The sequence below is a fragment of the Symphodus melops genome (assembly GCF_947650265.1).
Source record: "Symphodus melops genome assembly, chromosome: 18".
In the NCBI taxonomy this organism is placed as follows: Eukaryota; Metazoa; Chordata; class Actinopteri; order Labriformes; family Labridae; genus Symphodus; species Symphodus melops.
Genome location: NC_136708.1, coordinates 8,623,377 through 8,637,087, shown reverse-complemented (window position 1 = coordinate 8,637,087; position 13,711 = coordinate 8,623,377). Strand labels below are relative to the sequence as shown.

Below are 13,711 nucleotides of genomic sequence, written 5' to 3'. Positions count from 1 at the left end.
AAAACGTGAAAGCTGCATTGGATTACATAAATAGCATGCAAGTCTTTAGAGAAGTTATCCCAAATGTAAGAATGTGTGTTTTTATTGGTGATGCGGACTGAGTTGTTTTGTTTAGTTTTTTTTTTTTTAAGAAAAAAACAACTTCATATACACACATGAGCAGGAGAGTAACAGAGGTATTGATCCAAAAGTAAAAGAAGGTGAGTCGTTTGGGGTGAAAGACAGCCAAAAGGGAGTGTAAAAAAACACATTGTGTGAGATAAAAATGAGGGTAAAACTGTGCAGAAAGTAACAAAGCTCAGTCTGACAGGCTGTCTAGCACCAAGCTTGTCAGTCGCAGTAGCCTCTGTTTGATGGATATGTTCTCACCCTGTCATGGGAGGTTACAGAGAAAAGTGTTGCCTGTCAGAGCGGCCTGCCTGACTACAGGGGCGAGATGTGAGATGTGTTGAAAAACCAGGCCAGGTAGACACAGACCCTGTGAATCACTGTGATCCAAAGTTAATTGATCTCTTTGGGGCCAAGGACCGACAGGCCCCAAGCAAGACATTCTACAGGGTACAGTTTTTCAAAAAGTTTTTTTTTTTTTCAATACGACTGCAGATATTTCAAAAGCAGGTGGTGTCCTGTGTTGGCCAAAAATACAACCTAATGATTTTGTCTTTGCTATGTGGCTATCTGTATAGTATTTGAATTCATTCATGTGTGCCTCATGGTGAAGCTTAAGGTTAGTTAATGTAACCTGGCATTATTTCCAGAGGGAATAAACAAGTGGGGTTGCTGTATTAGAAAAAAGGAAATTTCTCATTTTACTTCATATAGGCTATAACACAAAAATAATCTTGGAACTAACTACTTCCACTCAACAAGACGCAACAAAACAGGCAAATCAGAGATGCACCAATGTATCAGTTGAACGTATCAGCCAGTAAAAGACAATTAAGTTGCATTAGTTTATTTCTAGAAAGCTAATATACCTAACTGCAGATTCAGAAAATAGGTTTTTATTTGACAGAAAAAGACACTTAATGAACAAACTGTGATATTTTTTTTCAGAGTCAAATGTGTGAGAAAATGTCAGCAGTGTGGGAGTCTAACACCTTCCCTTGGAAATGTCAAAGACACGCAGTTTGTAAGAAATCACAAGGTGACATTTCAAGAGGAAAGATCTCCAACAACCGTTGAAACACATGAAAACCTCATGGCTCATTTGAACCACAGATGCTTACAATTAAAAACGTTGTATCAGAATCAGACCTGATTTACCCAATTGGTGTATCCCACCGGAAAGGTTAAGATATCAACCAGAGAGAACATCTTCAACTAAGCCATTGGGTTTAATAGTTAGCCTGAGCAAAGGCTAGCTAGCTTAATCTGGCAACATCCTATAAAAATGTCTTCGTTATAGACAGTTAGCTGTTCAACGTTAGTCTGGCTAGAAAGCAACCAAAAAAAAAAAAAAACGCCCATCATTTCCAAGAAGAGACATGTCCCTTTTTAACATGTTCAATAAATAACATTTCAATTACTTAACTGTTGTTTGATAGTTTAACCAAACTTACAAAATAAACTTAGCAGTGCATAAGTTTTTTTTTTTTTTTAAATCAGATGGACACTTAAAAAAGCCACTTGGAGACATTTTACATTATTATTATTTCACATCTTAGCCTCAATTTTTTCAATGAAGAAGAAACAGCAAACAGTATTTCATTTTGAAGCCCAGATAAAAGAAGCATTGACTTTGGCCAGGAATAATGGCCTTTGTGTTAACCTCCCTGAAAACAAACCAGGGCTGTCCTGAATACCATTTCTTTGGGCCCAGAGTTGGTAGTTAAATAGTCAATACCAAGTGGGGGCGGCGCACACGGTGAACTAAAGTGTGACGTTCACTGACCGCTGTGAGGATAGGAACATCAGATACCCCAAAAACAAGCAATATCCAAAAATGAATGATTTATTGCCAAATAGCCAAATATGTTCAGGTCCAGCCCCAAAACAAATACATAATGCTTAAAGTATATCTACCAGTTTAGTTTGCTGAATCAGCTAATTATTAATCATTAATTTATTGTGCTCCATTCTTTCAGGGAGAACTCACTGAAACTGACAAGAGAATAAAAGACAGAATAAGATAAACATAGAATCACAACTGGTAGACCACTCAAAGCACTTCATGATATATCTCCATTTCACACACTTATTCCCAAAACTGATGGCAATGTTTGCTATGTTAAGTGCTCAGTTGATTTGCCAATCAGTGCGGATCACATTCACATCCCAATGGCTATGCCTTTGGGAACAACTTTGGCTTTAGTGTCGTGCCCAAGGACAACTTGACCTGTAGAACTGAGCTGGGGATTGAATTGCCAACCTTTGGATTAAGAGATGACTAACTTCACCACTGCCAGAAACGACAGTGTGTGGACTCTTCATGACCTCACTTCACTGTGGGGGAAAGGAGTGGTTTATAGTACAAGAGAAACATATCTGAGGGGCTTTGCTAACAGTCAAATAATTTCACTGAGTTTATCATGACTCAAGCTGATTTAGTTATTCAGAACACACGTTTGATAAGAGTGAGTGAAACGCATTGAAGTACACAACAGAACCACACGTTTTTAGCCAGCCACAATTTGACTTAATCTTGGCGGAAATCACATGAAAACAAGCGGAGAAGGCCTAATGTCATTACAAAAACAATAAAATCCAACTGACTTTAATCAAGAGTAAGGAATTTAATTTCACGCAAGTCGGCTCAAGAAAGAATTGAATCACATTAAGCGCTTCAGCACCTATTATCAAGTTCATTAGTTGACACCCTGCAGCTTTGGCTCATCTCGGTCTCAAAACACAGTTATTCCAGAGTGCAGCACATGTCAGCCTGTATATTTTACCACTCGCTTATTACTGTCTGCATGTACAAATCAAGGTGTGGAAAAGTGATGTCAAGCAGCTGTTCTGTAGGAAGCAAGAGAAACTGAAGAAGAAATTGTGTGAATTGAATGTGACATCTGAACAGTTGCAGGGAGAGTACAAGTGTTCTGAGCTGCTTGCACATTTCCATCTTACATCCTCTTTTTCTCATCCCCATTCTCTCTCTCTCTCCTCATACATAGTCAACGTATATTTATAACTTGACTGGTCCATCTTGAAATCATATCTGCTAACTCAGCACAAAAGGCACACTCTGCAGACTTAAAAAGGAAAGTGCTGCCTTTAAAAAAAGTCCCTTGCATATTCACACAGTATACACCAAGAGCTTATTCATTTTTTTGAAGTGAAGATATGCAAGGATCTACCTTTTTATCTGGGCTTAGTCTTCCCTTTTTTCAAATTTGTTTTTTTCCACTTCTTTTGCTGTTGTTCATCACCACCCCATTTTCATCAGACAGAATTGAGATGAAGGCTTTGTCAGGAGTAATCCTGGCTGGAGGCAGGCAGGCAGCACCATGTGAAGTTTGGAAATAGAAGAGATGGAAAAAGATGAGAAAAGCGTGAATAGAAGGACATGGGAGGTGAGAAAGTTGTCGCCTCACAAAAACCAACTTGCCCTTTACACTCTGGTGAGCACCCTTCAGGTTGTCTCTGCAAGGTGATAAGTCTGCATGACTCTAGGACCCATGTCCTTAGAGAAACTCAACATTTTTTAAAGCCATTTTTTCACACATTTCAAACCAAAAACACGGCGTTGCGTCTACTTTTTGTAATTTTAGGACCTTTTGTACTCAGCCAAGATTTTGCACGACTTTCTTCGGACAACTGCAGATTACAAGATCCTTTAGTAAATTAGCACTTCAGTAAAAAAATACTAAGATGGCACACTGAATTATAGTGGTCACGTGGAAGTGGACTTCGAGCTTTAGTATCCTCACATGCAAACCAAACATAGCTAAATCCAACAAAGTGACCCCTCCAACAAAAAGGATATTTTGTCGTCGATCCGATTGGGATGGAAACATTTTTGCCTTGGAAAAGCTTATTGGCAAATTTGTTTTGTGCCTGATGGACTGTTAAAGCAACACTGTGCAACTTTCGGACCAAAAATGGCATGTTCAAGAATAGATTTAATAGTCTGATAACTTTTAGTTAAGGAGAACGGTGTCTCCCCCATGTCAACAGCACAGCCCAATGCTCCCATTAATGCAGTATGTTTCTTCGGCAAAGGGCCACGGTCATCTACCAAGACGTGTGGACTAAACAGCACTAGTTCACTCACAAACTTCAGTTTTAAAAAGCAATATGCTTGCTCGTGTCACGTTCGGAAGTACGAAAACAGGGGAGGAGGACCCAAGTGCAGAAATATTTATTAAACAAAAAGGCAAAACAAAACTTACTCAAAAAAACCAAGTCCAGCAAAATCAAAGAAAATCCAAAAACCACAAGGAAAATCCTGGGAGACAGGGTGAAGAAAACGACAGGCCACGACGACATACAAAAGACAATGAACCAACAAAAGAAACTGAGGAAAACACAGAGACGAAATAGACGAGGGGTAATCAGACACAGGTGAGACTAACGAGACAGGTGAGGACAATCAGGGTAATCACAAAGGCAGGAAACACAAGGAACAAAGAACACAAGACCAAAACACTGAGGACAAGTACAAAGTAAAACCCAACACTGACACCACCAAAACCAGATATACAAAATAAAACAGGAAACACCGAAGACTAGACTTAAAACACAAGACAGGAAATAAACTAACAGGTAACATAGGAGGACACAGGGAAACACACTAAAGACTAAAGTAAGCACGAGACTATGAAACATTAAAACATACAAGGGAAACAATCAACACTAGGAAACAAACAAAACACTAAGGACAGAATGAAAACTAAATCAAGATGAAACCAAACCATGACAGCTCGTCTCTGTTCGGTTTGCCTAAGACTAAGATGAAGAGGATGGTGACAGAAGAGAAACAGGGCTAAGAAGAAAAAAGAGCACAAAGGGGGACCAAACCAGAATCAGAGAGTGCATTCCTGCAGATATTAATAATTACAGATTGTGATGTAAAGTTTGGCTGTTTTGGCGTTTGTGTCATTGTTGTCTCATGTTTAGCAGAAACCAATGGTGGTGTTTAGCCAAACAATTTGCCTGCGAGTCAACTTCAGATGTTTTTTCCATATTGCTTTTAATTCAGAAATACACTCTCTATTTACTTTTTATTTTATTGTTTTTGCTGTGACTATTTCATGAATTTCTTATTTCTGTTTTTTTTTTTTTTTTAAAGCAGCTGTACATTTAATTTTCATGGTTTTCTAATCCCAAATGTGGAAGTAATGCAGAACACTTGTGATAATCATGAAAGCGTTATTATTCCTCTGACTATAATTGGGATTTCAAAAATATGTCATCCCTATTGTGCAACCACTTCAGTGAGTCAATGTAAGCACTGCAGCTTGATCGATTAACTTGAAACACGTCTAACTTTAGCTATCAAAGGAACAAGCTCTTTCTATAGGAGTGAGGAGGAGATTTTAGTGGACTGCAGGCACTTTGGCAGCAGAAACACTGCAGAACTTGAACCCCATTTCCCTCTCAAGCTGTGATCAAAGGAAAGTGTTTGCTTGTTGACAAGCTAATTAGCACATAGTATGCGTGCAACTCCAGGATCCCGGTATTAGCTGCGTGTAGCATTAAAGAGATTGGATGGTCTTGGCTGGGTTCACTTCCTCTTTGATTGGTTGTGTTTAAATCTTGCCAAAGCAGGTAATGATGCTACACTGGCAGCCATGCAGCACACTGCTGTGAGTGTTTCCCCTCCCTAAGTCTCCACCATGCCAAGGATACATAATCAGGACGTTTCAGGTCTTTAAAGAAGTAAAAACGTTACTTTTGAGGGTAAAGAGACTTGGTGGGTGTTCACATAAAATGTATTAGAGAGGGAGAAACTTGGATGATGGGATCATGAAAGTAAGACCTTGAAATAGAATCTCTCATGAGGCCTATGACAAAGATCTTCTTAGCAGGCATTCATTATGACAAGAAACATCATACGTGTATGAATAAGCAAGTGCTTTGGTGTGGTGTGAGTCTCCTGAAACCAACAGTCTCTGAGGTTTTAGTCTGTTTTTATTTGTTGCATAAACTTGGCAAAGTCCTGTCATCAGGGAGAAGAGGTCAGAGGTGTGCTTACAGCGTCAGACAGTGGTTTGTGGGTTGTTTTTAAAACGGCGTATGTTCGGTATTGAATGTGCTTTGCAAGGTGTCATCCCGAGATAATTAAAGTGGGATGCTCGATCGGCAAAAAGTCCGAATCAGAGGGCGAAAGAAATGGAGGTCCCCAGAGTAATTAAACACATGCGATGTAAGGGAGGGTGAGGGGAATGCTGGTTAACATAGTAGACGTTTCAGTGAAGTGAGTCATGTAGCAAATGTGGGGCACAAACGAGGAGAAGCAACAAAGTGAGCGGGACATATTGAAAAAGAAGGAGGGATCGAGACAGAGGGGGAGACAGCGTGTGTCTCTCTCTAACTTGCACTTTCGGCCAAAATAAAGAGACAAGAGAGAACATTCCTGGTCGTTTTCCAGAGATAAAATTGCAGTACACAGCAGTGGAAATACTTAAAACACTTCTCTTCTAAAGGATGAGCTCACCCATTTTTTCCCCTTGCAGGCCTCTGGCCCACATTCACTACACGATCAAAAGCTCAGACACATAAACGGCACTCATGACACACACATTTACAAGCTTTTCAAAATGAACTCAGATTGAACATCTCATAACGCTGAGTGCTTCCTGTGCTGTGTATGTACGTTGTTCATTTTCTGTACTGCAGTATTCTTTGAGCACTTGCGTGCTCATTCTGCTTTTGTGAGGAGTTCTCATGCCGCCACATTCTAGAGAGTAGAAATGACAGGACAGGTTCATTCATGAAGCAGCCCTCACCCTGAAGCAGTTCCACATTTAAGTGTCATACTCAAGTTCATTTCTTGCCGGTGATGTTCAACCGCATGCTTGTTATAACATACGAAGTAGTCTGAAGGTTACCCGTCAGTACTGAACACTGCTAAACAGCAGTAAAGAAGGAGAAGAAACAACTTGCGCTACTTCAAATTCTCTCAAAACGTCTTGAAGACAATTGTGAACATGGCATACACATGGTCCTGACCAACTTACAGTGATTATGAAGTATATGAAACGAGTTTCATGATTAATTGTTATGGGTTAGGTTTGGGTAAGAGCGCAGCATGAGACACATTAATCGTAAAATAAATAAATTAAGATCCCATAGAGGCGGGGTAGGCTGTAAAATCAGTATTTAAAAGATAAAAACCGAAGTTAAAAGAAGGAGGGTAGCCCGGCCCTCAGAGGGTCGACCTGTTAAAACCTGTAGGAGAGGCCCAGGGAGGTCAGGAGGTCAGTATTTCTAAAAAAACACCAAAGCTATATAAAAAAAATAGGAAATGGATCCACTCTAGTATTTTTCATTAAGGCCTGTTGGGTCTACTGTTAATAAGTGGATCCATTTCCTCTCCGCCGCTCGTCTCTGAACAGTGGCCCAGTCCCTGTTACTCTCCAGGCCCATGCTCTGAACATTATGTCGGCCGTAGAGTTTAAAATGTGCATACAAGACAGTGGTGCAGTTCCCGCTATTTGTTTGATAAAAATGATGCCTTATTTGCGCTGTAATGTCATTTCACATAGTCTGTGCCAGGCCTTGCATCTTATGGCATAGACCGCATTAGATGTTGTGGGTTTTAAGGCCTGCCACGTTAGGTGTAGCGTCTGCAAACGCGTTCACACATTAACGTGTTAAGGCGCCTCATGCCTACATGCAACGCGACTTGTGCATTGTGCCCGTGTGACCATTCAAAGTCTATGGAAAAATGTAGGTGTAGTGTCAGACGTTGGTCAGGCGTGCTCCCCCTCGATCCTTTATTCTCCCCAGGGTGTGGCTCCTCAGCCTCAGGTTGCTCAGACACACCTGTGGCAACTTCAGGGGCTGTGATATAAAGAGCAGGAGAGGAGGAAGCTAGTGGGTCATTGGGCTGTGTGTGTGCCTGTCTGTAATGTCAAGTAACTTCGTTGTGATTCTGTGGAAGGAGTGTGGATGAATGATTGATGCTGGATTCTGAATGGGTTTTGGGAAACAGGCTTAAGTGAAACACTTCAAAAACAAAGAGTTTGATATTTGGTTCCAGATATGCTTTAAGATAGCGTTATGCATTATGCATTATGCTCTAAGATAATGCTGTTCATCTCTTTACAAGGGGGGCCCATAGAGCATGTTAAAGAGGCTTAACTGTTGGGGGTAACAATTTATAAAAAACTTTCATGGGCACTCACATGAACAATATAGTTGCAGAAACTAGAAGATTAATTAACTTAAATCACAATAACACAAGTGATGCAGTCATTAGTTTGATCTCACCTTGATTACTGCTCAACTGTTTGGTCTAACGCTTCGAAACAGAAGCCAAATAAGATCCAGCTCACTCAGAACAGTCTTGTCCACGTCGTGTTCGATGCTCGATGGGTGACGGCGTGGAATGGATGCATGCAAGGCTGCCATGATCGGCGTGGAAGAGAACTTGCGTGAGGCTTGGTTGGCCAGTTTATAAGGAACATCAAGAAAACCGACTTACTTCTACTCCCAGCTTAAACACAAATATCTGACATAATTATGACACAAGACCAGCGTTCTTTAGGCGTTTAACATTAACCCTGACTAAATCCAATGCTAGACAGAGAACTGCTATGTATAGGGCAAATGTTGAACTGGAATACAGCGCCACTACATTGAACACAGATGACCAACAAGATCAGTTTTAAAAAAAACGATGAAGAAATGCAGTTTTGAAAAAACAGATCCATTTGGTCTGCATGTAACTTAATGAATGTGTATGAGACTTGATTGTCTAAGGTTAGGAAAAGCCTAATTTTAATACATACTATCTATGTGCTCATGACATCAATTGTACGGATTGTCAGTCATTGGTTTGTCTGATTGTTTTTCCATTTTCTTCACTTATGTTGTGAATTGGATTAATTATGTTTTTGTGTTGTTTTTTTCATGTCATGTTTTGCTTGTATAAATCCCTGGAGGACTAGGTCTCACTGTGGTAACAACTAATGGATTCCAATGTCAATAAATAAATAAGCAGTTCACTTTCACCTACCCTCTGCCAGACTGTCTCAGTATATGTTCCCTTAGCTTTTTTTTATGTTTTTCATCAATATATTGGTCTTTTGACCAAGTCTGGATGTTGGACGTTTCCTCAGCCTGATCCATTTAACTGTCTGCCTGGATTTGTATCTTTGTATTTTTTTGTGAGTAGAGACTGCTGCTACTGAGCTGAGTCGAGTGTTGTTGTTTTTTCGCCTTTAAACTGTGACATTCACGCGTGTAACCTCGGACTGTAATGCGTTTTTGCAATAAGCTTCTTGTCTTCTCTAATATCTGTTTCTGTGCAAACTACAGCATGACTTTTTACTGCAACCACAAATCACACACTTCAGCTGAAACAGATACATGAAACAAAGTCCAAACTTATCAATACATTAACTACACATTTAGAATTGTGTTTAAAGGGTGCATGCTGTTTAGGAAGATCCAGATCAGCAGAACTTTTCCAAAGGAGGGAAATTTCTGCAATCTAATTCAGCTTTGAAGACCAGTCTCCCCGCAGAACTGCAGCGCAATCAACCAGCTCAACACTAGTTTTACTTAAACCTACGATCCTCCTGTAATGTCAGCAAATTATCAGTGAGAAGCGGTTTGGATGAGTCAGAGGAATACCACTAGTGTGTGTGTGTGTGTGTGTGTGTGTGTGTGTCTGTAGGTGTGTGTGTGTGTGTGTGGTGCTTGGTGTGACAAAAATGTTACAGCTGCACTTGAGAAAGCACTTTCCTACAACCACCGGGGGGAAGGGACTCAGGGGAGCTGCAAGCTGACTCAGTCTCATCTGAAAATCTCTGACAAGGATCTCCCAAGAGGTACCACCACATCCACAAAACTCCCTTCAGAGCTCCAGGGGATACAGAGGATTGTTCGGCCCCCTGAGTGATATTAAAGAGCCGGCCCCCTGACAGTGTGATGAAAAAGTATGACAGTTCACAGAGAACAAAAATAAAGATATAAAACAAGACAATGAAAGACATTCTCTTCACCTTTCTACCTTTTGATGACTTGTCTGTTTTTGTTGTTGTCGCAAATATGCACATTTTCAACAAACGCACCCAGACAGATAAAAAACTAAATCATTTTTTAAAAAAAAAGTTTGCAATCTCATATACGCACAAGCGGAATCATAAAAACTCATTTCTCTTCTTCAGACATATGCAGAAACTCAGTATGATTGATGGTTCACGAAGAGGTACAAAACCGCTTATGGTAAACACATACGCCTCCCCGCCACAGACTAAGCAGCCTGCCACCCACAAGCCACCAGCATCAAACGGATATAAGCTGTAATTTAAAGTCTGCTTTCATTGTAGACTCAGCCTCCGTCAAGAATACAATTCACACACACACACACACACACACAGGTCCGTCAAACTCCAAAGGGCTTCAAAGTGTGAAAGTTAGTCAAGCATATTGTACAACTCAAGACTGAACATTTGAAATACTAACAATACTCATAAAGTTTTCAGACTTGTCTTTGAGCCTCCAAAAGAACAGTTCTGATAAGAAGTGGGTTTTGAGAAATTAATGGTATATAATTATGTTTGGTAAAAAACTATTACAGTGTCTATACATATAATTTGTTCTTTATATATTTTTTACATTTCCATTTTTATCCAATTTGTAAGAACTGTTAATTCCAGACGCGTCTGATGCAATAAGACAGCACGTTAGCATAGCGGTTAAAGGTTATAGTCCTCATCGCGCCCGTGGGTTCAAATTCTACCTCAGTCCTTTACTGTCTGTCATCCCCTCTGTCCCCACAGAATACACAGACAACACTAAAAACAATCAGACTAACATTAACACCAGGTACATCAAATTATTTAAATAAAACCTGAAAGCCCAGCAGAGGTAATCCAGCATCCTGATAGAAGTGAAAGTGCACAGTGCAACCTGCGTCTTTCCTTTCTGTCTTCAGCTGTTGTATTCTATCTGTAAAGAATCTATTTGATTCTCTTCTTTGTCTACACATGATATGCCAGCCAGATAGTTAGCACACGGCATAGTACAGCTAAACATTGTATGGCATGCTTGTATACGATTTGACTGGTTTGTTTTTTTAGAATGCGTTAATTTGCCAGAGTATCTCCCGTGGTCCCGATTCTTAATGTAGAATAGTGAAACTACACATACAACACATGAGTGTCACAGCAAACATTTAGAAATGTTAATGTATTTGTGCTTTTTTTTGTTTGTCTTTAGTTTATTTCAGTGTTTAGATTTAATTTCCAGTTTTATTTAGTCATCATTCATCCTTGTGTTTGTTGTCTGTTTCCTTGTGTTGCTTTAATCCCTTGGTGTGTTTTTCTCTTCATATTCCTGGGTTAAGCTTTTATTGTGCCTGTTTTATCTTCCCTCTTGTATCATTTTGTTTCTCTTCTCCCTGTGTGCACTGCTCTAGTCTTATCTTTTGTGTTTCCTGTTTTATTTGCAAGCTCTTTTCAGATTTCCTCCCCTTGTCTGATCGCCCTCAACACTTTCACCCTTGTCTTGTTTGTCAAACCCGTGTCCCATCACCGCTAGTGTCTGTGCGCTTTCTCTTCCTTGTCATGTGTCATTACCATCCACGTCTCATGTATCTAGCATGGATTCCTGTGAACGTGCTTCCCTGTGTTTACATACTAAATAATTTTGTTTGAAACCTTTGAAACAATAAGCTCTATAGTGTTTTGCCCTTTTTGGTTACATTGAATCTTTCTTTATCTGCAGTTTGATCGCACTCTTTTTTTCATGAATTAGACACTCAACCTCCATTATGTACTCTGGCCTTCCTTTTATTGAGAAACACACGATTGGTAATTTAGTCTAGTTTGAAAAAGACAATGCATGTGATTGGTGCCAAAACCGTTAAACATGTACAGCTGTGACAGGCATTTGGAATGTCGTGTCATGGCTCATCCTGCTTTAATGAAAGTTTTGGCAAATGGCGTGCTCCGCAGGGAGAACGCTGATCGCTTTGACCCAGCTTGTTCTGCGGGGAGAGCGTCTCTGTCTCCTTGGTTAATTATTCCAGAGAGGGCTGGGAGCGAGCTCGGAAATCTTTTAAGATTTTAAAGAGATTTCTCATTGTGTATTCTGAATGCAAACAACAAGGATCACGTGGGTCGAGAACATGTGGGATTTAACAACACTGAATGCATCCTGATCATGCATGCAAGATTGACAAAAAGCGCTACTTTTTGTTCATAAGAAACAATGAAGAACACTGTCTAGGCACTGTTAGAGTTCCACCAAGAGCTAAGGTGGTCTTGTGGCTCACTGTAGTTCCCCTTTTCCTTCCCTGTAGTTCCTAGCATTTCAAACTAATCCTTATGTTATAACAACACCATATTATTTCTAAATATCACAAAAGATTGCATTTTTTTTGGAAATCCACTTGCGAACGGGAAACTCACCTTGCTCTGACGTCAGCGTGCCACATGATCCGAAGCTGATGGCCAACAGCGTCAGACTGGAGCAGAGGAGCCACATGGTCTCACTCCTCGGATAAACACCTCACCTCTCCTCGCCTCTACCACCGGCTGATGGATGAACAAAGAGAGGGGGGAAAAAAAGTCAAATCCTTCCCACATTCTGTCAGTAAGCCACCCAGTCTGCTAACGGTGCTGACAGCTGCGCATTATGCTTGACTCCTAAGTAGACGTTGATGTATATTTATGAGTCAGTCATGGTTGATGTCTTAATTATGTGGTATGATGCCGGCTTTGTTAGTGGCATATGAATTAAGCAGAATGTCCCTCATTAAGGAGTGTAACACTATAAAGTCTGATCATAGTCATTACCCTGTCCATCTGGTTGGCCTTTGACTGGGCAGCTGCTTCACACACACACACACACACACACTGGCGTGTAATTGTCTCAGAGAAAGTACACTTACGTAGAGACACACATGACTGTAGCAGAAAATGAACTCAAAGTCACTAAGACAATAGAAACACATAACAAAGCAAATGCCTATTGTAAAAATAGAGGAGACGAATACATGCACAGTAAACACATTTACATGCAGGCTGCCAGGTCCAGACTCAAAGAGACAGTAACACCAAAAAAAAAAAAATACAAACACATCTGGAGACTAGTGGAGCCGCGCTTGTGTTGCACCAGATGCTTCCACGTGGCCCGACAAAAATTACTCACCACACACACCCCTGCAAAAATCAAAATATGTGCCACGTCGAAATAATCACTATTCAGCCTCCAAGGACCCCTGGCATAGAGCCTTTTTATCATACACACATGCACACGCATTAACACACCCACACTGCCCACTCAGACTCGCATAAACACATCTCAGCTGACCTGGACTTGCCCCCCAGCATGTGCAAGGACCCCATAACTCTTCAGTGTTTACAGGTACAGCGGGGCCCTCAAGGCAGACAGGCGGTCAGGCGAGCAGACTGCATCTCTGCGCACACACACCTGTCCCATCTGCCCAGAGAAATGACCTCTCACGCTCCCCTGGGGGTTTCACAATGTGGCGCTTCCTGCTCGGCTTAGGACACGGTGTGAATAGCAGCTAGCTTGACCTGACTGGTTTTAGCATGCTGCTGATAGATAATGTGGTGGACGACAATAT

General features: G+C 40.7%; 1 protein-coding gene across 2 annotated transcripts in view; it reads right to left on the bottom strand.

Annotated features, from left to right (window-relative positions):
- Positions 1-12,658, bottom strand: part of col16a1 (collagen, type XVI, alpha 1) — a 71,772-nt gene extending 59,114 nt beyond the window's left edge. For both annotated transcript variants that reach the window (XM_079367429.1, XM_079367430.1), the window contains exon 1: positions 12,531-12,658. In XM_079367429.1, the coding sequence (XP_079223555.1) occupies positions 12,531-12,606 (76 nt within the window). In that variant the 5' untranslated portion in view covers positions 12,607-12,658. The remainder of the gene's footprint in view (positions 1-12,530) is intronic.
- Between the last annotated feature and the right edge of the window lie 1,053 nt (positions 12,659-13,711).